This window comes from Schistocerca cancellata, chromosome 3 (assembly GCF_023864275.1).
Source record: "Schistocerca cancellata isolate TAMUIC-IGC-003103 chromosome 3, iqSchCanc2.1, whole genome shotgun sequence".
Lineage (NCBI taxonomy): Eukaryota > Metazoa > Arthropoda > Insecta > Orthoptera > Acrididae > Schistocerca > Schistocerca cancellata.
This window is the reverse complement of record NC_064628.1, coordinates 814,458,154-814,484,550: the sequence shown is the minus strand read 5'-3', so window position 1 is coordinate 814,484,550 and position 26,397 is coordinate 814,458,154. Positions and strand designations below refer to the sequence as shown.

The 26,397-nt window shown below is 42.4% G+C and overlaps 1 protein-coding gene across 3 annotated transcripts in view; it reads left to right on the top strand.

Annotated features, from left to right (window-relative positions):
• LOC126177087 (trypsin alpha-3-like) overlaps nucleotides 1-26,397 on the top strand; it is a 346,712-nt gene that overhangs the window by 53,005 nt on the left and 267,310 nt on the right. For all 3 annotated transcript variants that reach the window (XM_049924339.1, XM_049924338.1, XM_049924337.1), the window contains exons 2-3: nucleotides 2,545-2,678; nucleotides 15,748-15,857. In XM_049924339.1, coding sequence (XP_049780296.1) covers nucleotides 2,545-2,678; nucleotides 15,748-15,857 — 244 coding nt within the window. The remainder of the gene's footprint in view (nucleotides 1-2,544; nucleotides 2,679-15,747; nucleotides 15,858-26,397) is intronic.

The following is a 26,397-nucleotide window of genomic DNA, read 5'->3' as shown; positions in this document are numbered from 1 at the left end:
TCCGATGTCATCCACCAGGTCATTTATGTATATTGTGAATAGCAACGGTCCTATGACACTCCCCTGCGGCACACCTGAAATCACTCTCACTTCGGAAGACTTCTCTCCATTGAGAATGACATGCTGCGTTCTGTTATCTAGGAACTCCTCAAGCCAATCACACAATTGGTCTGATAGTCCATATGCTCTTACTTTGTTCATTAAACGACTGTGGGGAACTGTATCGAACGCCTTGCGGAAGTCAAGAAACACGGCATCTACCTGTGAACCCGTGGCTATGGCCCTCTGAGTCTCGTGGACGAATAGCGCGAGCTGGGTTTCACATGACCGTCTTTTTCGAAACTCATGCTGATTCCTACAGAGTAGATTTCTAGTCTCCAGAAAAGTCATTATACTCGAACACAATACGTGTTCCAAAATTCTGCAACTGATCGACGTTAGAGATATAGGTCTATAGTTCTGCACATCTGTTCGACGTCCCTTCTTGAAAATGGTAATCGAGCAGGCTAAGACGACATGTTGATGCTCATGTTGAGCATGATGAGTTACAACAGGGGTGTGTGGGGGACGTTATCCCCCTGGAGTGCTGTTCATGAATGGTGGCACAATACGTCGAATCACCAGTCAGGTATCATGGTGTAACCACGACAGTGCTTCTGCTGTCATACGAAATCGCACCTCAGACCGTAACTCCAGGTGTAGATCCAGTGTCTCTAGCACGCTGACAGGTTTGTAGCAGGTCTTCAACTGGCCTCCTTCTAATCAACACACGGCCATCATTTTCACCGAGGCAGAACCAGCCTCATTAGAAAACCCAATAGACCTCCACCTTGCCCTCCAGTCAGTTATCGCTTGACACCACTGAAGTCGCTGATGAGGGTGGCTTGTGGTCAGTGGAATGCAAGCAAGAGGGCGGCTGGCTGGGAGCTATCCTTTAAATTATCGATGTACACTCCTGGAAATGGAAAAAAGAACACATTGACACCGGTGTGTCAGACCCACCATACTTGCTCCGGACACTGCGAGAGGGCTGTACAAGCAATGATCACACGCACGGCACAGCGGACACACCAGGAACCGCGGTGTTGGCCGTCGAATGGCGCTAGCTGCGCAGCATTTGTGCACCGCCGCCGTCAGTGTCAGCCAGTTTGCCGTGGCATACGGAGCTCCATCGCAGTCTTTAACACTGGTAGCATGCCGCGACAGCGTGGACGTGAACCGTATGTGCAGTTGACGGACTTTGAGCGAGGGCGTATAGTGGCCACGCGGGAGGCCGGGTGGACGTACCGCCGAATTGCTCAACACGTGGGATGTGAGGTCTCCACAGTACATCGATGTTGTCGCCAGTGGTCGGCGGAAGGTGCACGTGCCCGTCGACCTGGGACCGGACCGCAGCGACGCACGGATGCACGCCAAGACCGTAGGATCCTACGCAGTGCCGTAGGGGACCGCACCGCCACTTCCCAGCAAATAGGGACACTGTTGCTCCTGGGGTATCGGCGAGGACCATTCGCAACCGTCTCCATGAAGCTGGGCTACGGTCCCGCACACCGTTAGGCCGTCTTCCGCTCACGCCCCAACATCGTGCAGCCCGCCTCCAGTGGTGTCGCGACAGGCGTGAATGGAGGGACGAATGGAGACGTGTCGTCTTCAGCGATGAGAGTCGCTTCTGCCTTGGTGCCAATGATGGTCGTATGCGTGTTTGGCGCCGTGCAGGTGAGCGCCACAATCAGGACTGCATACGACCGAGGCACACAGGGCCAACACCCGGCATCATGGTGTGGGGAGCGATCTCCTACACTGGCCGTACACCACTGGTGATCGTCGAGGGGACACTGAATAGTGCACGGTACATCCAAACCGTCATCGAACCCATCGTTCTACCATTCCTAGACCGGCAAGGGAACTTGCTGTTCCAACAGGACAATGCACGTCCGCATGTATCCCGTGCCACCCAACGTGCTCTAGAAGGTGTAAGTCAACTACCCTGGCCAGCAAGATCTCCGGATCTGTCCCCCATTGAGCATGTTGGGGACTGGATGAAGCGTCGTCTCACGCGGTCTGCACGTCCAGCACGAACGCTGGTCCAACTGAGGCGCCAGGTGGAAATGGCATGGTAAGCCGTTCCACAGGACTACATCCAGCATCTCTACGATCGTCTCCATGGGAGAATAGCAGCCTGCATTGCTGCGAAAGGTGGATATACACTGTACTAGTGCCGACCTTGTGCATGCTCTGTTGCCTGTGTCTATGTGCCTGTGGTTCTGTCAGTGTGATCATGTGATGTATCTGACCCCAGGAATGTGTCCATAAAGTTTCCCCTTCCTGGGACAATGAATTCACGGTGTTCTTATTTCAATTTCCAGGAGTGTACTTCTTGGTTCTGCGATTTTTTTTCCGTCGGTATTTTTTACCCGGTGAAATAAAAATCAAACTGTCTATGTTCGCACTAGTTTTACCTTAACAACTTCAGCTTCTGGTGTTCTATGACAGGTGTGGAGCCTCAAATGCATCTCATTATATCTGATGGAATGTCTTTCACAGATGGTGCGACAACACTGCAAAGCCTTCCTGCACGTGACAACGTTGCTCCAGTGAATGCGACATCTTCGACAAAAGCGGCCGAGTCCCGGATACTGGGTGGTAGCTACGCACCCGAGGGTACTTTCCCCTACCAGGTGAGTGGCGTCAGTCGACCTGTGCAACGAGTGACTCGAACTGCCCTGCAAGAGCGAAGGAACTATCATTTCGGAGTGGCTGTTGGCTAGTGCAGGCATTTCTAGCTGATAGTACTTCGGTAGCTATGTCAGATGTAAAACGTAACTGTTTAGTGCAGGTGAGTGATTTGGGCACATGTAGAGTGTAGTGTTACGTTTATGTTGTTGATAACAACGAGAGATTAAAGCGAGAGCGAATCACAGTGCCGGCGTGGCAAGGAGCGCCTGGTCCCCGCCACGGATCCGCCCGGCGGACTTGTGTCGAGGTCCGGTGAGCCGGCCAGTATGTGGATGGTTTTTAGGCAGTTTTCCATCTGGGTCGGCGAAGGCTGGCTGGTTCCACTTATTCCGCCTCAGCTACAGTATGTCAGCGATTACGCAAAGAAGTTCTCCACGTAAGCGTACACCACCATTACTCTACCACGCAAACATATGAATTACAAAAAATGGTTCAAATGGCTCTGGCACTATGGGACTTAACATCTGAGGTCATCAGTCCCCTAGAACTTAGAACTACTTAAACCTAACCAACCTAAGGACATCACACACATCCATGCCCGAGGCAGGATTCGAACCTGCGACCGCAGCAGTCTCGCGGTTTCGGACTGAAGCGCCTCGAACCGCTCGGCCACCGCGGCCGGATATGACTTACACTCGTCTGGTGTCAGACGTTCCCTGGGGGCGGGGGGGGGGGGGGGGTGCACCGGGGCCGAACCACTCAATAGCCCTGAAAGAGTGGGGCGGCGGAGGGGTGAAGTGGGCTGCGGTAGTCGTCGTGGGGTTGTGGACCACTGCGGCTGCGGCGGTGACGGAGCCTCTCCGTCATTTCTAGGCCCCCTGTTAATATACAATACAATAAACTATCATTTGAAGCCAAAATGTCTAGTAAAGTTTGACTCTAAAATGCATAACTTAAGAGCTATGAAAACTACTTTACTTTTGATACTCTGAGGTAAATCTCTTCTATTGCAAGTTCTTTACTTTCCAGGCGAAAAAAGTCCAGTAAACATTACCTCTAAAGCGCATACCTGAAGAGATATGAGTTGCTCATCTTCGCTGCTGCGAGACACATCTCTTCTACTGAACATGTCTTCATAGTTCTTACGGTATTCGTTTCAGAGTCCATATTTACTGAGCATTTTTTCTTATTTTGGCCTGTGCTGTCACCACCCATGTTAAGGAAAGTAAAGAACCTGCAGTAGGAAACGTTTATGTGATACTATCGAAGATGAAGCAGTTCTCGTAGCTCTTAAGATGCGCACGTTTTAGCCCGTTGTAACTGTCATATCAGCGAATATTGACCACTTCCCCGGGACCAACCTGTATAGCAACAAGGGAGTCGCCGAGCATAACGACCTCATTTGGCGGACGGATCACCATGAGGTGTTCTATATCCTTACTGCATGAGACGCCATGAGAGATTTGAAATTTTTATCAGGATATGAACGAGGAACTGTGTCATCAGTGTCAGCTATCTCATTCTTCCTGCTTCAAGTTGAACGCTGGTAACGAAAAGCTTTTGACCCTCTAGGATTCGAAACACTTTCTTAAAAAGGAAGCGTGACTATTGAGTTGTATGAAGAGAGAATTATACAACACAGAGGATTAACCACAACAATCTCGCAAAGGAAATAAAAATAAATAATTTTAACTTTCACAGTTAACCTGAATGTCAGTTTCTGGGTGATCATCCTATTTTTCTCGTTTTTTTAGTAGAATCTGTTTGTTTTTTTTTAACTAAGAAACAACCTGTCCTTTTCTCGGCTGATTGGCAGGTCGTACTACGTAGGTCCATATTTGAAGTGTTCACTTTTGTAAAACAATACTTTTAATCTACTTCCGGAATCAGGCTACGCTAAAACTATACTGATCATTAATCTTCGAACTTGAAAAGACAGAAAAGTCGAAGCTTAATGATGACTGCACACTTGTCCATTCTGATTGGGTGTTCCATCGTTCTCGCAGATTATTCGAGTTAGCCTCCTAGCAGCAGGTCAGAGCTGTCACCTACCATGTACTGCTATTAGTAATTCTGAAATAACTTACTATACAGATACTTCATTATTACTATTGTTATTATGTAAATCACTATTATTACTGATGCTAATCGCCCCATTTAGTCGCAGACTAGTAGTAGAGTAATAGTGGTGGAGCTTCATATACCACATACCCCCATGAACAATGCTGCATTACTATCTAATAAAAAATAACTAACTAAAAATCACTACACGCATAAGATAAATAAAGCGTGTTTCTAAATTCGAATTACTCTCTAAGACAGCTTGCAGCTGGAATCGAACAGGAGTCACTTTGAACGATGGCTTATGTACGAAAACACACCACCTTCATGCTGCAGGGCCAAACATTTCGCAAAACGTATTTCACTCTACGAGGAGCGACAATAAAGTAATGAGCCAGATTTTCTTTGCAAGATGTGGCAACCCTGCAGGCTTGCGTAGGCACAATATCTTTGACCTTGGTCTATAACAAAGACCTTGTAAAAAAATAACTAGATTCACTGATGGCGCTGCAGTCGCGGGATAATTAGAACCTTCTGCTGGACGCCATTACAGTGGTTGTAGTGTGATGTGTTGTGTAGTATTGTTGTTTATGGAGACCCTGATTCAACGTTGTATATTTGTTGGGGCGTACGTACAGTGTTTGTTACTCGTAATTCTACTGTCTGTACGTTCCAATCAAAAGAAGTACAATGGTGAAGAGTTGTGCAGCGATTAATTGTACAAATAAATTCGAGAAAGGAATGAATATTACATTTCACAGGTATGTGAATATTTTAAGTTGTTTTGTATGTCAGTGCACTTGCATAATAAATGTTTTTGAAACACGGTATTAGCATAATGTCTGTGCATCTATTTGCAGGTTTCCTTTCTCAAAACCACAGCTGTTACAAAAATGGTTACACGCTGGCAGGAGGCAAGATTTCCGACTGACAGAATACCATTTTATATGTTCTGATCATTTTGAAGAAAGTTGGATGATAGGTAGTGTTTTCATGGTCTAGGTTAGGTTGAAACTTGATAACATGGTCGTGAGTTGCCAAAGCACTATGCCATATATAACGCACTTCTCGTCATAAAATCTAAAGCAAGGTAGAGTCAGAAAATATCTATTAATATAGTGGGCAAATCTTAGAGTATTTTGACGCATTTTGCGTACATCTATCGTAAATGAACTACGAAAAATGCTAGGGGTCCAGTACAAAACTTTTAGCTACGGCAGATTCCATGTAGTACGTAAGATAAATTCATAAACAGTGACTAGTTGCTGTTTGTTCATAAATTAAAAAGTGTATTGTAGTAACGCATTTAAATGAGGCATTATGTTTGCGATCTAACTCAAGGGAAGGCATTTTAAAACCAAAAGCGATGTATAAACATTCGAACTCCGCGTGTCAGTTTACCACTCTAATGGCCGCCGGCCAGCTATTCAATTTGTCCGCTCTTCACAGTCGACCACTCGTGCGGTTGTGGGGGCCTGGTCTATAAGCTGCTTCTAGTCCAAGCAGCACATCGATGCAACTGCTCAGTCGTGAATTGTGCTGTAATAAGTGAACACGTGTTTGTGTCGCTCGTCACGGAAATGGAAGCGCATAATATTGCCATTTCTTGTTGCTTTAAATTGGGTGAAAACGCGACGACAACTTATGGTAAGCTTCAGAAGCTTCAGTACGATCCAGAGACAAAACGTCAAAGTTCGCAATGGTGTTCAAAGGGATCACCCAGACCCAAAAAAGCTCGCATTTCAAAGTCAAAAGTGAAATGTATGCTTGTGTGCTTCTTTGATTCCAAGGGAATTGTTCATAAAAATTGAGTGCCTCCAGGGCAAACAGTTAACCAATACTACTGCAAAGAAATTTTAGAAAGACTTCGTAAAAGAGTTTTTCGTGTCCGTGCCAATATTGCTGATAATTGGATTCTGCATCACGATAATGCGCCATCCCATACTGCTCTGTCAATACAGCAATTTTTAAAATCAAAACAAATATCAGTACTGCCACAGCCACCTTATTCACCAGATATCGCTCCGTGCGACTTTCTTCTATTTCCAAGAGTCAAAACGGCGCTCAAGAGACACCATTTTCAAACGACACAATATGTCCGAAAAGCTGTGACGAGGATCTTGGAGGATATTACAGAAGATGAGTACCAGAATTGTTACCATCAATGGCAGAAGCGCTGGAAAAAGTGTGTTCAATCAGAAGGGAACTACTTTGTAGGAGACAACACTAAACTTGACTAAAATGGTGAGCAACATTTTTTTCTCGCATCAGTCTGATTACATTATTGTCACACATCGTATGTATATGCTGGTGGAAGGATTATAGTGAGTTAATGTGTTGTACATAGTTAACTAATGTAGTACTTATAGAGTACAATGGTAAGGAGAGCTGAGCTTCAGTGTGGAGCAACAGCTGCCATTGTAGGAAAGCTGGACAGGAGCGGAAGAGATTAGCGAACAAATTAACACAGTAAACGGAAGATTTACTTAACTTGTATTTCTCGAAGCATATGAAGCTAGCTATCAGTGTCAATAAGGATGACACTTCCTTTACTAAAGCATGAACGATGGAGTCCGAGCGGCGACTGGGCGGCGTCTGCGTAGCTTCACATAGCAAACAGGCTCCAAGCGTGAGAGGGCTGAGGCCTGCCGCCGGCCATCCTGTACTGCGGCAGCAGAGGGCGCTCATAGTCCAGAGCCTCTGGAGGCGTGGCTCAGCTGGCGTGTTCCGCTGGGTCCACTGGATCCGATATGAGCGCTATCGGCTTCTGACAGCAACTTGCGATTCCACTGACAACTTTGAGGCATGTGGGAAGATATCAATATGTGATACCACAGTGCTAGTGGCCAATGCTGAGGGAGAAGCGAAACATGTAATATCCGCGAACATAGTGCACACTAAGCGTCTCTCCTTCCACTGAAGATGTGCTTCCTGTTCCACTCCTTCATCGGCAGTTAGCACAGGACATTGTTACCACATTAGTTAGTTGATTTAATTGTTACAGACTAATTCCCTTATTCCGTGTAAACAAACGACAAGAATAACTTACAGTAGGAACTCGAAGATGGTTCAGAAGCAGCTAGCTGACAAGAGGTTTACTTTTATGTCAGGTAACAGCGGATTTCAATGGTATGTACTCTGAGTTCTGGAAGAGAATAACCTCTGAAGTCACAGTAATCGTTGAATACGCTCCACTGGCTCCCAAACTAGTCGTGCTATTATGTGGGATACAAACTATCCTGTAACGTAGACACAGCTGGAAAGAGCACAATGAGAAAGCTTCAGCTGATAAATTTGTCAAATCTTGGCTATATAAAAACACGGTGCAATTTATGTCTGAGTTTTTGTGTAGAACAGACAGGGAGGGCATTTAAGACTCGCTTTCATGAGCTTTGACAAGGGCTACAAAATGAACCTTTTAGAAGAATTTGAAATACCTAAACATTCCCAACCAATTATAGGGCGTAGAAAAATTTCCGCTACCACTCACAATAAAAAATTATTTATTTGTCACACTACCGGTTTCGGGCTTGTGCCCATCCTTACGTGTTTATACTGCTGGAGATCACTGTATAAATACAAAAAAATTATTTGCTGGTGTATTTGTACGGTGATCTCCAGCTGTATAAACATGTACATGAATGTATAAACACCTGAGGATGGGCACAAGCCCGAAACCGGTCGTGTGACAAATAAATAATCCTTTACTGTGACTGGTAGCGGAAATTTTTCTGCGCGCTACAAAGGAACAGTCACGGAGTTCAACAGCATCCACTATGGATAAAAATCACTTATTTGCACCCAAATTCAAAAGATTTGTTGATTGATCACTTTATAGTAAAAAATAGACACTACTTTGATTGCATAGCATCTCTTAGAAAATGTGAGAATTTGCCCTTTCCTTTGATATATTACAACTAATTGCCACGTTTTTTTACAAATTTATTATATGTAACTACTTTATATGCCTTAGCTACACTTTTTATATGCTGCTCGTGCAACAGCTTGACATGCACATAGACGTGATTCAGTTACTTTAAATTGTCAATTTGTGTTTACAGTAATCAGATACAATATATACATTTTTGGACATATCATGGCATGGCACTATGCTTCTAAGAAAATACTGAAATGTGCTAAATGAATACTAATTAAGTTTCTGTAAAATAATCCTTATACTTTACATAAATGTATATCGAAGGTCAAAAAATGTGTAATATCCCTAATTTTGTAGGCTTCTGAAGCTGAAAAATTAACCTGTGGAAACCAGTAAAGCGAAAGAAAAATATATTTGCAACAAATTTAATAATTAAATCGTAAATTTTTTAATAGCTTGACTCCTTACTTCTAAACTGGTAGAACCTGGAAGACTTCAGGCTGCCAGAGGTTTATCTCTGATCACTGAACTAATAATAATAATAATAATAATAATAATAATAATACTGAGAAGGTCCTACAGCAGTGTGCTAGCCATTATACAGTTACTGCTGTACTGTGCTGTTAGTTAGTCAGTTAGTTCAATTATCTTTGCGAAGTGAATAACGAAGCAATTTCTGGTCTAGTGTGCATACTATCCAGAGCTCGGAGAAACGATTTTCATGAGATATTTAAGCATACGCGACATATATTTCTCAATATTACTGTCGTGGAAGCATGGTTCGAAGTACAAAGTATGTGTGTAGAGGGTGGACTATGTGAGAAAGTTGTTGTTCATAAAATCTTTTTACAAGCTGTAACTTCCACTACCCTTCAGGGGTAATAATATCATCATTAGCAAGCACTGTTGTACACGAATGGATTCGAAAGGTAACTGCAAAGCAGCTGAAACCGACGATATTCACAGTCGCCGTCCAACTGAACGCTAGTGACAGTGCTGTTGGCTGCTTGCTTGTCGTCCACGTTTTCAAATTACAAGCTGTCCTTTGGGACCAAGCCTGTTAAAATGACAAGCGCGTATCGAGATCTTTGGGCACCTATTTTCCTCTCGTCTGGGCCTACTGGCCTGTACGTAAATGCAGCCCTGTTATGTTGTTGTTGTTGTTGTGGTCTTCAGTCCTGAGACTGGTTTGATGCAGCTCTCCATGCTAATCTATCCTGTGCAAGCAACAACGTTGTTATGTTGTTGTTGTTGTTGTGGTCTTCAGTCCTGAGACTGGTTTGATGCAGTTCTCCATGCTAATCTATCCTGTGCAAGCAACAACGTTGACTGGCATTCTCTCTTTCAAATTCTGAAGGTGGCAGGAGTAAAATACAGGGAGAGAAAGGCTATTTACAATGTGTACAGCAACCAGATGGCAGTTATAAGAGTCGAGGGACACGAAAGAGAAGCAGTGGTTGGGAAGGGAGTGAGACAGGGTTGTAGCCTCTCCCCGATGTTATTCAATCTTTATATTGAGCAAGCAGTGAAGGACACAAAAGAAAAATTTGGAGTAGGTATTAAAATCCATGGAGAAGAAATAAAAACTTTGAGGTTCGCCGATGACATTGTAATTCTGTCAGAGACAGCAAAGGACTTGGAAGAGCAGTTGAACGGAATGGACAGTGTCTTGAAAGGAGGATATAAGATGAACATCAACAAAAGCAAAACGAGGATAATGGAATGTAGTCGAATTAAGTCGGGTGATGCTGAGGGAATTAGATTAGGAAATGAGACACTTAAAGTAGTAAAGGAGTTTTGCTATTTGAGGAGCAAAATAACTGATGATGGTCGAAGTAGACAGGATATAAAATGTAGACTGGCAATGGCAAGGAAAGCGTTTCTGAAGAAGAGAAATTTGTTAACATCGAGTATAGATTTAAGTGTCAGGAAGTCGTTTCTGAAAGTATTTGTATGGAGTGTAGCTATGTATGGAAGTGAAACGTGGACGATAAATAGTTTATACAAGAAGAGAATAGAAGCTTTCGAAATGTGGTGCTACAGAAGAATGCTGAAGATTAGATGGGTAGATCACATAACTAATGAGGAAGTATTGAATAGAATTGGAGAGAAGAGATATTTGTGGCACAACTTGACTAGAAGAAGAGCTAGGTTGATAGGACATGTTCTGAGGCATCAAGGGATCACCAATTTGGTATTGGAGGGCAGCGTGGAAGGTAAAAATCGTAGAGGGAGACCAAGAGATGAATACACTAAGCAGGTTCAGAAGGATGTAGGTTGCAGTAGTTACTGGGAGATGAAGAAGCTTGCACAGGATAGAGTAGCATGAAGAGCTGCATCAAACCAGTCTTAGGACTGTCCTCAACAAGCGTCTCCACAAACCACTCGCAGTGCTCCATCCTTCGATTCAGGTCGTCCTCGTTCAAAGCGTCTAGCTATCTTGGAAATTTTTCTTGTAATCTGCTTCACATATTTTTGAGGTGACATAGTAAAATACTGAAACACAGCAGCGCTGGAAACTGGATTTGCTGATACTTTCGGTCGGCCAGACCTTTCCTAATGCACATCCTGAACAATCCCGTCAGCTTCAAATTTATCCCGAATACGATAAATTGTTGTACGTGTTGGTGGGTGAGTTCCGTAAACATTACGCTTTTGCCTTTGTAACTCCATCAAGTTTTCGTACTTCCAGTACCACCTCCATACAGCCTACGTTGCTCAAACGACAACCTTACTTCATTCATTGTTGCACTGTCACCTGCTGGAAAACGCGCCCCAAGATCTGTTGAGAAAACAGTGGACTACGCTAATGCGAAGAATTACAACGATATGTCATTTTGTTCCAAAGATATTAACTATAAATAGTGTTGACATTTTCCTGAACCCGTCTGCATCTCTTCACAAAAACGCTGTAAGTTTTAAAAGGAAAATGTAAAATCGTTTGTAAATCACACAGCACAAAAATTTTCTTATATTTTAAGACACAAACGTAAAACTTGCAACAAGTCAGCGCTATCGGGTTCAGGTCCGAAACTAGTAATGGTATGATAAAATCATTTCAAGAAAACTTCTAGCTGTTTGCAGTATTTCCTATAGTGTAATCTATGGAAACAATTGCAGTGTTCTCCTACCAAAATGGGTAAAATAATGCTTTGTAAATGCAAAATCGCCTGAATGCTACATAAAAGAAAATATTACAAAGAGGAATAAACAAGCAAATTGTGAGCTGCATAGAGCAAAAGCACCGCAAACGCTAAACGCGATTCTTACAGAAAAAGCAGCGAAAGAAGCGCCAGGATGGGTCCGGACACCTCTTGACTTCTCTACGAGAAACCATCGCCCCGCAGTCTAAACACCAAGTGTCGTCTTCTGTCTACGTTTCATCGGGCTGGAGGGGAAGGTTCACGAGTTTTGCTACTGTGACAACCGAGAATTTCTCCGTACCTTTCAAAATGCAAAGGAACCCTGCTGAATTTTCTCAACAAAGCGCTTGTTGTACTACGTAATCATGGACTGTGCGGGTGACCACGGCGGAGGTTCGAGTCCTCCCTCGGGCATGGGTATGCGTGTTTGTCCTTAGGATGATTTAGGTTAAGTAGTGTGTAAGCTTAGGGACTGATGACCTCAGCAGTTAAGTCCCATAAGATTTCACACACATTTGAACATACATACTGCCTAAACCGACTAGCGGCTGGCACTGGACGGGCTCTCACCTTGATTGGCTGAAAATTTGTCTGGGCGCGAAATTCACGTTGTTTCCCACGTTGTGTACGGTGAAACAGAAGTGGCTCATTATCTGCATACGCTTCTAGGAAATTCCGTGCACATTTCTGACTACGCATCAGGTACCGGTACCTCTCGTAATTCGCACAGTTCTGAAAAGGCGCTTTGCTGCACCGACCTGGGATCACCGTTACCTGAAGCGGACTTCTGATGCGACTAAACAGTCCTTGGAGGAATTTGGGGAACTTCTCGAGTATCCGCAACTTGACCACCCAACGCGTAAAGCCTGCAGCTGGCCTCTCTCAACACTTCCAGTACAAGGGAATTTTACGGGCTCAAACTCATAAATTCAGAAGCCCTGTTCCTTTAGCCGCAAAACTTAGGAGAATACAACAGCAATAAATTTACTTATCGTCGTTTAGTGACATGTGACTAACCAGTTTCGCCACACAGTGAGTATGTGCTATCTCTGCTGCTGTTAAGGTGCCAAAGTCTTTAACTAGTTATCTACCAAATGGCTACAGGTGGGCACTGAGTATTATTTTTATGCAATAAAAACTTTAGAAATAACTCAGAAGCCAAGATAGCTTAAATACTGTTTACTGGATGACCCGTTTCAACACACTAAAGGTGCCATCATCGGATCTGAATGTAGCTTAACATTTATACACCATTTGGATGTAACGATACATTAGGCAGACTAGCTGATACAAAATCATTGTCACAGAAATAAAAAATAAAAAACAACTGCTCTCATGTTCATTCTATTCCATGGATGGAATATAGTGACCATGAGAGCAGTTGTTTTTTATTTTTTATTTCTGTGAGAACGATTTTGTACCAGCTGGTCTGCCTCATGTATTGTTATATCCAAATGGTGTATACATGTTAAGCTACATTCAGATCCGATGAGGGCACCTTTAGTGTGTTGAAACGGGTCATCCAGTAAACAGTATTTAAGCTATCTTGGCTTCTGAGTTATTTCTACAACAGCGTGATCGCTCCACAACACACTATGTGTTCACTGCAAAATAAAAACTTTATCTTAAAACTGACTTACTTAGGATATAACTTCACACAAGTAGACTAACTAACTGAAAATAAAAGAAGTCTGGTACCTTCTTAACTCGTCCCTCTTCACGTTTTGCCGCAACATGAAGTGCAAAAGTGGGTATTCAGACTTTTCTGAGAAGCTCTAAAATGTGTTTTCAAATCAAGTTCCCTTCAGTCTGAATATCGAAAATATGAATAATTCATTCACATTTATGAATTTCTAGCGATGACTCAAATTCATCCATGGTGCTGCATCTTTCTTTCAAAGTGAGTGCGTGAACATTCGTCAGTAATTTATTTAAATAAATCATTTGCAAGTTGCTCTTTAACTCTATTTCTCTCTGTATTGATTATAATAATTGTCATCTTGAAATAGGATGCTTAGGTCTCGCAAGGAGTCTGCACTAGCAACTTGACCTAGGACCCATGAATCGGTATGCTACTTTTAGTACCTTGGGGGTATTCAGACTTAACAACTAATGTGATAGAATTTCAGGGTCGCCATCAGCCTATGCCGACTTTTAAGACAAGAGAACAGACCGAACTGGAAAATGTTTATAAAAAGGGGATATACAGTTGTTTCCCCCTTTTTGATCACTTAATTAAATTGTTCTGGCGATTTTCACCGTCCCTTTTATTACTGCCTTTATGCAATGACTCGCCAAAAGATATAAAATATTCAGACCATTCATACTGATTTTACAATTAAAATCTGGTACTAACCTAACGATCATGAAATAATACGCAGGATTGATGGTATATTATTCAATTAGCATTGCTCAATAAGGAGGGGGGGGGGGATCAGTTACATAGTAACGCTTGCCTGACACTGGAACAAAATTGCTTCTCTTTGGTGAAAAGATTGTAACATTTGTGAACTTCAACGGAAGGAAAAGGAACTGTAGTAATAAGGAAATGGCCATACGCTCAATTACTCAGTTCAGACTCAGAAGATGGACTACACAAGAACCACCACCAGCATTCCCACGCAAAGGGGGAAAATTGGGCAGAGGGAGTGCATTTATTATCACAGAATAGCAGACGGATAAATCAAATCGATGGGGAATAATCTGGTCCGGCTGAAGGCCTCCACCTATTCCACACCCACGTGGTTCCCACACAATAGATTTGTCACGGCAAATTTCCGCACTTGCATGAAAACTTCGAGAATTCACAAATAATATCATAACATGTAATTACTTAAGGTCACAACGAAAGAAACTTATTATACAAGAAAACCACAACCGTTACAATTGGAACAAAGGGCACGACGATCAGTTTAGAAATCAAGGGCGTAAAGAAATTGAAAAACGCACACTCACGTAGGAAGAATCACCCTTACTTCCACACGAAGGATGGACAAGTTATTCTAACTTAAACATGAGGGGAAGTTTCTGTGGTGGGTGAATTGCACCACGTTGTTCCACTGGAACAAAGACAAGTCTGATCAGTGCAAAAATTGCACATAGTCGTCACATATTACTGCTACCTCATAGCATAAAGCCACTGGGAGACCCATAGAGTTTCAGATGAACGGAACTTAAATATTTCAGGCTATTTTACAAAGGATAAAGCGCAAATTTCGGAAGTTCCTAGCAGAGCAACATAGGACTACGTCTGTACTCACCAGTAACCAGCAGCAGAATGCATTCCTCTCCACAAAGGTTCCACTCACTACTACGTGAAAACGGAAACCAGAGAGAGCTTCCGGCACCAACCTAACAGACATACAATACCACCTGCAGAAAGACTAGATCTCTCCGCCCAGGTACAAGAATCTTGATTTGGCCATCCTGCTCTCCCCACCAAGCAGCGAGCACACAGCTCTCGCTCCAGCAACTTCCACCACAAATAGATAGAAAAGACATTCAAACACTCATTTGTTCACATTCACACACACGAGACGGTTCGGGGAAAGGGAAAGGTATACATGTGGAAATGTGGAACATAATAAGTGACATCATATAATCAAACACTGATAACCTTTTGCAAAATACTTGGTTTTGTGGCAAGAAAAACATTTTTCTGCCGTCAGTCTGTCCTTCTGGGGCGGTTCATACACTCAACCACAGTTACACCGTGGGCCAAATAATTAATAATTGCTTTAGTTAATGGGATGTTCTTATGGAACGGCTCTGTTGAGATGTTTCAATCTGTAAAAGAAACAAAACTTCTGTTAATAGGCCTATAACAAATTAAACGGCTTTACATTGCCGGTCAGAGAAACCTCCTCGTCTTCATCGTTTTCCCAGAAATATAACATGAGTCATTCGTTGTCTGAGCCATCACATATTTAAACGCGCAGTATTTCTACGAGAATGTTGAGATTTACACTGTCAAACGCACTCCTGTTGCAGGCTGGACTGTGGATGAGCGGCGACTATCGGCCATTCTGTGGCGCCACCATCGCTGACGCTAACAATCTCGTCACGGCAGCCCACTGTGTCTTCTACACCAACGGAGATATGTGAGTGAATAAATCCCAAACACTCTTCCCATAGTCCGCAACTTGTGGTCGTGCGGTAGCGTTCTCGCTTCCCACGCCCGGGTTCCCGGGTTCGATTCCCGGCGGGCTCAGGGATTTTCTCTGCCTCGTGATGACTGGGTGATGTCCTTAGGATAGTTAGGTTTAAGTAGTTCTAAGCTCTAGAGGACTGATGACCATAGCTGTTATGTCACATAGTGCTCAGAGCAATTTGAACTATTTTTGAACTCTTCCCCTATATCACTATTTATCGTATAGGTTTGTCCAGGAACCTGTAGCTCACGCGTTGTGCTCCATGTTAACAACAATATTACAATTACGTAAATAGCCTTGCAGAATTTCTGTCTGTAAACGATGGGATTCAAAATATTTTGGGTTCTAAATTACGTTTCGCTTGATATTGCTACGGTTGTGAGATACACAGCTTAGCGTACATGTATGGGACAGAGTTACATCTTGCTGGATTCGGGAGAATGGTTCAAATGGCTCTAAGCACTATGGGATTTAACATCTGAAGTCATCAATCACCTAGACTTAGAACTACTTAAACCTAACTAACCTAAGGACATCACACACATGCATGCTCGAGGCAGGATTTGAACCTGCGACCGTAGCAACAACGCGCTTCCGAACTGAAACGTCTAGAACCGCTCGGCCATAGAGGCCGGCTCGGGAGAATCCTAAGGAAGAAAAACTAGAGCTTAAATTCCAGTAAAGTATTAACTAGTATTGTGAATGCAAGATTTCCATTTATGTACAACAGTATATGAGCAGCATTAATTAATTAGGATAACTATTAATTTCTGAAATCACTTATGATGAATACTGGAACAGTTTTTCAAGAAAACCATAGCCAGTTCCTTCTGCCAGTCGTGGTTAATCTGTTTTGTGCATAATTACGTTTATAACTTTCTTTTTTAAGGTGTCTTTTCACAGGCAGCAGTCTGAAGTGATGCATAACCTAACGCTGATGAAATAATCTGGCGTAACGTCCGTTTGATAAACATCGTTACACTAATCTGGTACATAATAACCCTGATCATTTATGCTGTATGATATATTTACAAATTGGGAAGTCAGCTGCATGTCAAACTACAGTTTAACTTAGCCAACTGTGGAGCTAAGACATGTGTATCACAGGCTTCAGGTTCGAGTTAACCAAACCGCAGAATCACAACAACCGGATGTCGTCTCCTCATCTACATAGTAAGATCCACATTTGTACGAATACAAAAAGACTAGGTACCAAAAAAGTCTTCCAAAACAATTTATAGCCCAGAATATTTCATTATATTTGGGCTTAACGTCTCCTAACGACCACTTAATACTCAGCAGTATCAGTGCATGATAGGTCATTTAAAATGTCGAAAGAACCTATTACAGCACTCAATCTCATTGGGCAGCGAATGGGAAAAGCTACAAAATAACTAAATTAATACAATCTACGTGTCAGAACATTAACACTAAAACAAACACACAACAATGATTTTATTAATTAAGTAGACTTAGTAATGTAGTCTACTGCAAGAAATTTCCAACGAAATAAATGAAATTTCTGTTGAAAAATTTATAAAATTTTGGCTCTGTGTTAAACCCTCTCGTTATAAATGCACGCAAAATGGTGAAGATTTATCTTTGAAACTAGATATTTGTATCATCATCGCAATCAACCATTTGCATGAGTCCATCCCATTTTTCCGAATGGGAAGCAGCTTAAGTTGACTGTTTACCTTCTGGGCTTCACACTCCATGTTTTCTCGTTGTTACCTCTTTGCTACATGGCACTGAACCGCAGTCTTCACCCACCGTACTTGCAGGGAAAGTTATTCAAAATCAGGCATATGCGGTTCTATGAAATGCCAGTTCTTTTTTTGTCAGAAGATACAAACATAGAGACAGAAACCTCATTAAAAACTGTGCTTGACACAGCTGTAGGAATCGTAAAGAACTTCAGTCGCTCAGTAAAAGTAGCTAGGCATAATTGCAAATATTTTCCAAGGCTTTACTGTTTTAGAAAGGATCCGGAAGAAGGAGAAAAAAAACCATATTTTAGATAAAATAAAGTCTGAGAACTGTCACATAATTTCCTCATATTCCTTATTTTAAATTGTCAACATCGTAGTAAGCGATCTGGTCCACTATGTTACATATGTCTTCTTTTTTGGGGGTTCTGTACCTTTGTCGGTAAAAACAGATCCCTTATAGGATAATTTTGTTGTCTGTCTCTCTGTCCGATTGTTAAATATCCTTTGCCTCAGTAACAGATTGGCGTATCAAGTCGAAATTTATGTCCCATGCTAAACTCTAAGTTCCTTAGGCGGTGAAATGAATGTAAGCGTGTAAGCCAATCAAATCAAAAGATACGGCCATTTATGTCTCATATTTTGATACTCGCAAACCCATTCATCAAAATCAATAGGGTACGTCCCGTTGATCTAGAATCATGAAATTTGGCGAAAAGCAAGATTTAACAGTACAACTAAAGGAAAAAAATGCGAAAACTGTTAATTTTGTTGCTATACGACATGTAAAATATGTCATTTGTTATCCAAAAGTCTGTCTATCCGTCTGTTAAAACTCGTTTTTATTAGGAATGGCTATGTATCTCAAGTTGAAATTTATGTCACGTTCTAAGGTCTGTCGTCCGTTGGCGGTGTAATAAATGTAACCTTCTAATAGAAAGCAGTCAAAAGATACCACCATTTATGTCGCATATTTTGATACTCGCCAACTCATTCAACAAGATCTATACGTACTTTCCGATGACAAAGAATTATTTAATTTGGCAAAAAGCAGTGTTTCACAGGATAACTAAAAGAAAAAAGCCGAAAACTTTTTTTGACATTTGTTATCCGGCTTCAAACTCAAAATTTTCTCGAAAGTCCTGGTACCCTACTACCGATATCCTGCCGGTATCAACGTCGATAACATGCACAAATCGTCGAATTTCTTGATTCCCGGGATGGATGCACTATCTGTACATATATTTAAGTTTGTACAAAGCCCTCAGTACACGAGTCCGGTTCGCACCTCACCAATTATTCATCACGTAGTACCAGCGAAACATTGTTGATTATCTTGGGACGTGACACATCAAGTGCAACTACTACTGCTGCTAGTAATTTGTGCGGATATAAACAGATCTATTTCGATCAATAACATTAATAATTTACATAACAATAATAACAACAATAATAACAATAATAGTGAGATGTCTAACCAATATGTTATTTCAAAATTAGTAGCAGTAGTAGGGGGGAAATGACGGCTATAGCCTGCTGTTAGAGGGCAAACTTGAATAATTTGTAACAACTACGGAATATCTAAATCAGAACGGCTAGCCAAATTTTGTTTTGTGAGAATTCCTTCTGGCAGCAAGTAGCCGATCATGTTTACTTTGGACGGTTGTTTTGTTCAAATGGCTCTGAGCACTATGGGACTTAACATCTTAGGACATCAGTCCCCTAGAACTTAGAACTACTTAAACCTAACTAACCTAAGGACATCACACACATCTGTGCCCCAGGTAGAATTCGAACCTGCGACCGTAGCAGTCCCGCGGTTCCGGACTGAGGCGCCTAGAACCGCACGGCCACCGCGGTCGACTGGCTGTAGCATAAAAGTTGTGGGAGATATACGTTTTTGCCGAACTTCACCTCCCATAATGCGTGGTGGAGGATCACAATCGATTACCCACAACCATCGTGCACTTGCTTACATTTCTGTCAGCGCGGATGCCGATATACACTCCTGGAAATGGAAAAATGAACACATTGACACCGGTGTGTCAGACCCACCATACTTGATCCGGACACTGCGAGAGGGCTGTACAAGCAATGATCACACGCACGGCACAGCGGACACACCAGGAACCGCGCTGTTGGCCGTCGAATGGCGCTAGCTGCGCAGCATTTGTGCACCGCCGCCGTCAGTGTCAGCTAGTTTGCCGTGGCATACGGAGCTCCATCGCAGTCATTAACACTGGTAGCATGCCGCGACAGCGTGGACGTGAACCGTATGTGCAGTTGACGGACTTTGAGCGAGGGCGTATAGTGGGTATGCGGGAGGCCGGGTGGACGTACCGCCGAATTGCTCAACACGTGGGGCGTGAGGTCTCCACAGTACATCGATGTTGTCACCAGTGGTCGGCGAAAGGTGCACGTGCTCGTCGACCTGGGACCGGACCGCAACGACGCACGGATGCACGCCAAGACCGTAGGATCCTACGCAGTGCCGTAGGGGACCGCACCGCCACTTCCCAGCAAATTAGGGACACTGTTGCTCCTGGGGTATCGGCGAGGACCATTCGCAACCGTCTCCATGAAGCTGGGCTACGGTCCCGCACACCGTTAGGCCGTCTTCCGCTCACGCCCCAACATCGTGCAGCCCGCCTCCAGTGGTGTCGCGACAGGCGTGAATGGAGGGACGAATGGAGACGTGTCGTCTTCAGCGATGAGAGTCGCTTCTGCCTTGGTGCCAATGATGGTCGTATACGTGTTTGGCGCCGTGCAGGTGAGCGCCACAATCAGGACTGCATACGACCGAGGCACACAGGGCCAACACCCGGCATCATGGTGTGGGGAGCGATCTCCTACACTGGCCGTACACCACTGGTGATCGTCGAGGGGACACTGAATAGTGCACGGTACATCCAAACCGTCATCGAACCCATCGTTCTACCATTCCTAGACCGGCAAGGGAACTTGCTGTTCCAACAGGACAATGCACGTCCGCATGTATCCCGTGCCACCCAACGTGCTCTAGAAGGTGTAAGTCAACTACCCTGGCCAGCAAGATCTTCGGATCTGTCCCCCATTGAGCATGTTTGGGACTGGATGAAGCGTCGTCTCACGCGGTCTGCACGTCCAGCACGAACGCTGGTCCAACTGAGGCGCCAGGTGGAAATGGCATGGCAAGCCGTTCCACAGGACTACATCCAGCATCTCTACGATCGTCTCCATGGGAGAACAGCAGCCTGCATTGCTGCGAAAGGTGGATATATACTGTACTAGTGCCGACATTGTGCATGCTCTGTTGCCTGTGTCTATGTGCCTGTGGTTCTGTCAGTGTGATCATGTGATGTATCTGACCCCAGGAATGTGTCAATAAAGTTTCCCCTTCCTGGGACAATGAATTCACGGTGTTCTTATTTCAATTTCCAGGAGTGTAGTTATTTTGTACGAATTATATAGCGTGGCTGCAATTAAACTTGGGCTACTTGAGCCAGTGTAGAGGAAGACATCGGAAGTTCACTGAGGCTTTTTGCGGATGATGCTGTGGTATATCGAGAGGTTGTAACAATGGAAAATTGTACTGAAATGCACGAGGATCTGCAGCGAATTGACGCGTGGTGCAGGGAATGGCAATTGAATATTAATGTAGACAAGTGTAATGTGCTGCGAATACATAAAAAGATAGATCCCTTATCATTTAGCTACAAAATAGCAGGTCAGCAACTGGAAGCAGTTAATTCCATAAACTATCTGGGAGTACGCATTAGGAGTGATTTAAAATGGAATGATCATATAAAGTTAATCGTTGGTAAAGCAGATGCCAGACTGAGATTCATTGGAAGAATCCTAAGGATATGCAATCCGAAAATAAAGGAAGTATGTTACAGTACGTTTGTTCGCCTACTGTTTGAATACTGCTCAGCAGTGTGGGATCCGTACCAGATAGGGTTGATAGAAGAGATGGATATGATCCAACGGAGAGCAGCGCGCTTCGTTACAGGATCATTTAGTAATCGCGAAAGCGTTACGGAGATGATAGATAAACTCCAGTGGAAGACTCTGCAGGAAAGACGCTCAGTAGCTCGGTACGGGCTTTTGTTGAAGTTTCGAGAATATACCTTCACCGAAGAGTCAAGCAGTATATTGCTCCCTCCTACGTATATCTCGCGAAGAGACCATGATGATAAAATCAAAGAGATTAGAGCCCACACAGAAGCATACCGACAATCCTTCTTTCCACGAACAATACGAGACTGGAATAGAAGAGAGAACCGATAGAGGTACTCAAGGTACCTTCCGCCACACACCGTCAGGTGGCTTGCGGAGCATGGATGTAGGTGTAGATACGATAAACCGCAATCGAGATAAGCTACAATCCGACCTTTATCAAAGTTGGAAATGTGATGGTACGCATTTCTCCTCCTTACACGAGGCATCACAGTGTTTCACCAGGCAACACCGGTCAACTGTTGTTTGTGTATGAGAAATCGGTTGGAAACTTTCCTCATCTCAGCACGTTGTAGGTGTCGCCACCGGCGCCAACCTTGTGTGAATGCTCTGAAAAGCTAATCATTTGCATATCACAGCATCTTCTTCCTGTCGGTTAAATTTCACGTCTGTAGCCCGTCATCTTCGTGGTGTAGCAACTTTAATGTCCAGTATAGTGTACATAATATACAACAAACGCAAAATCGTTTGCAATGAAAAATGTGGGTCGCCATGATTATGCGTTTGGTGTATATTACATAATATGTTGCTGATATGAATTTTAACTAACATATTGAATTTTTCTTTAGACTTAGGTGGCGGCCTTTGTCACAAATCTCAAGAAAATTGATCTGATGTCACGCTCTTATTTGCGGTTGCATCGCGCCAGCGACAAAACCAGAGTGAAATATCCACAACATTCCCCGTATTTTATAAACAGGTTGAGACATCGAAGTGAGATTTTGGCAAATGATAGCACACAAATAGGAGAATATATTGAGGTATAGTTATTATGAAAAAACTTCATCAACTACCGTGGTATTTCGCTAACTACAGACTTTTTGGATGAAATAATGTAATTTTTAAGGGTTATCGATAGCTTTTGAAACGAGATACGCTATGGGTTTTGGAAAAACGTAAGTGAAGTCACTAGACGTTTATTTTGTATTGAGGATGTGCTTTTTCATAAAATGCTGACCTTACTCTTCCTCAGTTCCCCACTTAATAAACCACTGTTCCAGAAATCTCTTCCAGTTGGGTGTGCACAACAAAAAAGTTAGTGAGGTGAGACTGTGTAAACTCAGCTCAGTTTTGACAAAAGAAGCAACTTTTAACGTGGTGACAAGAGAAATGTATACGTTTTAATCAAAATTCCCCACTTGTGACATTACTCTGACAGTTACAAATGGTTAACAAACTAGGCGAAAATAAATCGTTGCATTTGCGGCGGAATTCTTTTTACATACGAACGAAAGAAGAAGTGACAGATCTTTTCCAATTGTGGTCCATGAAGGTGTGGCCGTGAAGGGGCCCCGCTTAATATTTGCAAATAATTTGAGTGTAGGCTTCAGTTTAGAATGGCACTTCGCCTCCAAAACTGGGCATTTCCCTTGCAGTCCCAGCCAGCAGCTCCCGCGACTACCAGTCTCCACCATGTCCTGCCAGCTGCATATCTACTGGCACGGTATTCCGTGGGTACTATGCACTGAGGAATAAAGATGCAAATTTCAGTGGAGAAAGCATCGATATTATAATCTTTTTTTTTAGTTCCTATGGGCAAATAGGTGCCTGATGGTTGGGATAGTGCCAGTAGAAGCTGTGAGGGTCCTTTACTCTCTGCCCATTGAAACTGTATAGAAATGCCTTACTTATTGCCGTTGACTTGGATGGGAAAGTTTAAGTGAAGGACAGTAGCTCCAAGGCAGGAATATTAGCTAGGCCCATAACGAATTCGTGTGGTGGATCACAGGCGTTGTTCTCAGGTCACCACATGCATGATTTTTAAATTTTTTCATTATCATTGCAAAACCAGTTCAGAAATGACAACATGTGATACCACATTTATTTTGTTAGAGAACTGAGTGATAAAAATAAAGTTCCCTATCCGCCACTGAGACGAGAGGGAGACAGAAATTACATGTCATCATTCCATCTGTACAGGAGTAATTTTGTGCCAGGTTAATTTTAAGGCGATGGCATTCTAACTGTAATTACTGGTGAAAAATCCTGACAGATTAAAACTGTGTACCAGACCGAGACTCGGACGTGGGACTTTTATCCTTTCACAAGCAAGTGCTGTACTGACAACTACCCAAGAAAACATGATGCTCTGTCCTCACATACGTCATCACCTTGCCTGTGCAAGACAAAAGTTTCTGAGTTCAAGTCTTGGTATGGCACACAGTTGTAATCTACGAGGAAATTCCAGTCATTGCACACTCCGCTGCAGAATGAAAATTTCATTTTGAAAGATGGCGATGACCATTAGAGGAATTCCTTGTTTTGAAGGAGGACGTTGGGAGCGCAAGGATACCTTTCCTTGGAGAGAGTTGGAGGTTAGGACCAGCAAAATAGTGGAAAATTGACAGATATGGAATGTCCCTTCAGGAACCACTTGTAAGATTGGCGTACCTCTTTGTAGGAAATCCTGTTTAGTACGTCAGCAGAAGCTATTACTGACACGAGGATCTGCTGTTTTCTTGCTGGGACTAAATTAGTTAATAACAGTGAGGAGGATCACTGAGTCCCACTTTCGTCAGTGTGCTGTACCAGTCAACACTCAGTGTCTGCATAGTCGTCGTCCATTACAAAGGATCTCATGGTAGGTGTCATGCTGGCAAAAGTTTGGCTCTAAGGCCTCACACTCGTATAGGAGTGGTGTGAGACTTTCAGAGTCGAGTATGACGTTCCGTATTTGCGAGACATAAATGCCCTACATGGGTCATGTGACCAGAAGACAACTTCAACAGTGAGATATTATGGCCTAGAGTGCCCATAAAATAACTTGACTTGTATCTGTGCAGGAAGTGAGGAAGTGCAGTGGATAATGGTAAAGGTGGTGGCTTCATTGTGAACGAGAATTGCACAGTAGGAGAGGTGCAGTTTGACAGCTGAAATCTATGCCAAAATCTTTATCTGGCACTCAGCAGAAATGTATATCTCGCTACAGCCAACGAGTCTACAAACGATCATATTAACAGGTTATGTCAGTGCAATGAATATAGACATTTCAAGTCGGTAGTTACTCACCAAAATAGAAATAGCTGTAAAAAAACCAAGTATCAACCACAGCAAAACAAGACTAACCATGCACTGCCAGAGGGAATGCCCACAAGACAAATAAAGGGTAAAATATGGAGCATAGCGAACGTCTCTTATTACTGCAACAGATGTGGTGTGTATTGATGTATAAAAAATTAAATGTTGAGACCTGAGAAACGTCTTTAATTATTGTTTAAATCAAGTGAACATTTTAGGCAGTGGCATTGCTAGTGTAGTAGAGCCAAAATGTCTGATAAAGAATGTTGCATGATAAAATTTTTATCACTCATCTGATTCTTGTGGCTCCTAGATGAAGTGGTAGCTTCCTAAGAGAATAGTTTGCTTGTAACTAGTATGATTTAGATTTTGATTTTCAGATAAAAAAATGTGTGCTTACAATGATGATTGATTGCCTTCACTTCTCATATAGTTATTTCCATTTTCCCACGTTGTATTCAAATTTAGAACTTTTTCGTTATAGTCAATCACAATGGCTCTAATAAACAAAAATTATCCTTTTTTTAAATTAAGATTTATGTAAGTATAATGACTCCTCATTGCATAATTACACTCGAAATATTCATTACAGCAGACATTTGAATTAACTTTCAAGTATTAAAATTATGAAATTGTAGCTGTTCAACATGGCAGTCTGCACCAACAACTACATCTCACTGCCAACAATGCATGACTTCTAACTACTAACAAAGAACAACATTAATTATGCATGTATAAAAGCAATTCTTTTATGTAACGAAATACTTACTAATTGATAATCTTTTCTTTGAAGTTATCTGAAAACATTGTAATCAACAGTTTTAGTGTTGACTTGAGGTGGAAATGTAATTGAATAGCCAAATTTCGAGAAAAATCCAACTATGAAAATTAATTATGTTTCATAAAAATAATTAAAATTAATATTTTTTCAGACACATTGGTTCAATAGATATTTTGTATCTAGTGGATAAAACTACTTTATTGGGTCACTAAAATTATATGAAATATGGACTTACTATTTCAAACTCGTTTGTATTATATAATGAACTTATGAAGTGTATTTATTTATTTTTATTTATTTATTTCGTGTTCCATAGATCAATATGGGAAAATATCCCTGGATATAGAACTAGTTAAGGGATTTTTAAAGATTATTGTTTTGTGCACAGATACATTGATCTTATCATTAGACTAAAGAAACTGTGAAGTTTAGCATATACCCTTACATATTAGTTGAGATACAGGACATCTGAAAGAATATACATACATAAATTTGGGTATTGTTCTTAAGTTACACAGGTGACATATACAGACATACCTAATTTGCGTACTGTATTAAGTTACACTGTACTTACAGAGTATGATTAATCAATTGTAGAGGTCACACAGGTTTAAGCTCAAACAAAAGATTCTATGCATTTTTGCTAAGAAATTCATCAGTACCGTAGCAAGATTCATCTAAAAGGAACTGCTTCAGATTTTCTTTAAACTTTGGCATGTTTCCAACCATTTCTTTAATGTGTGGTGGGAGAGCATTAAAAATC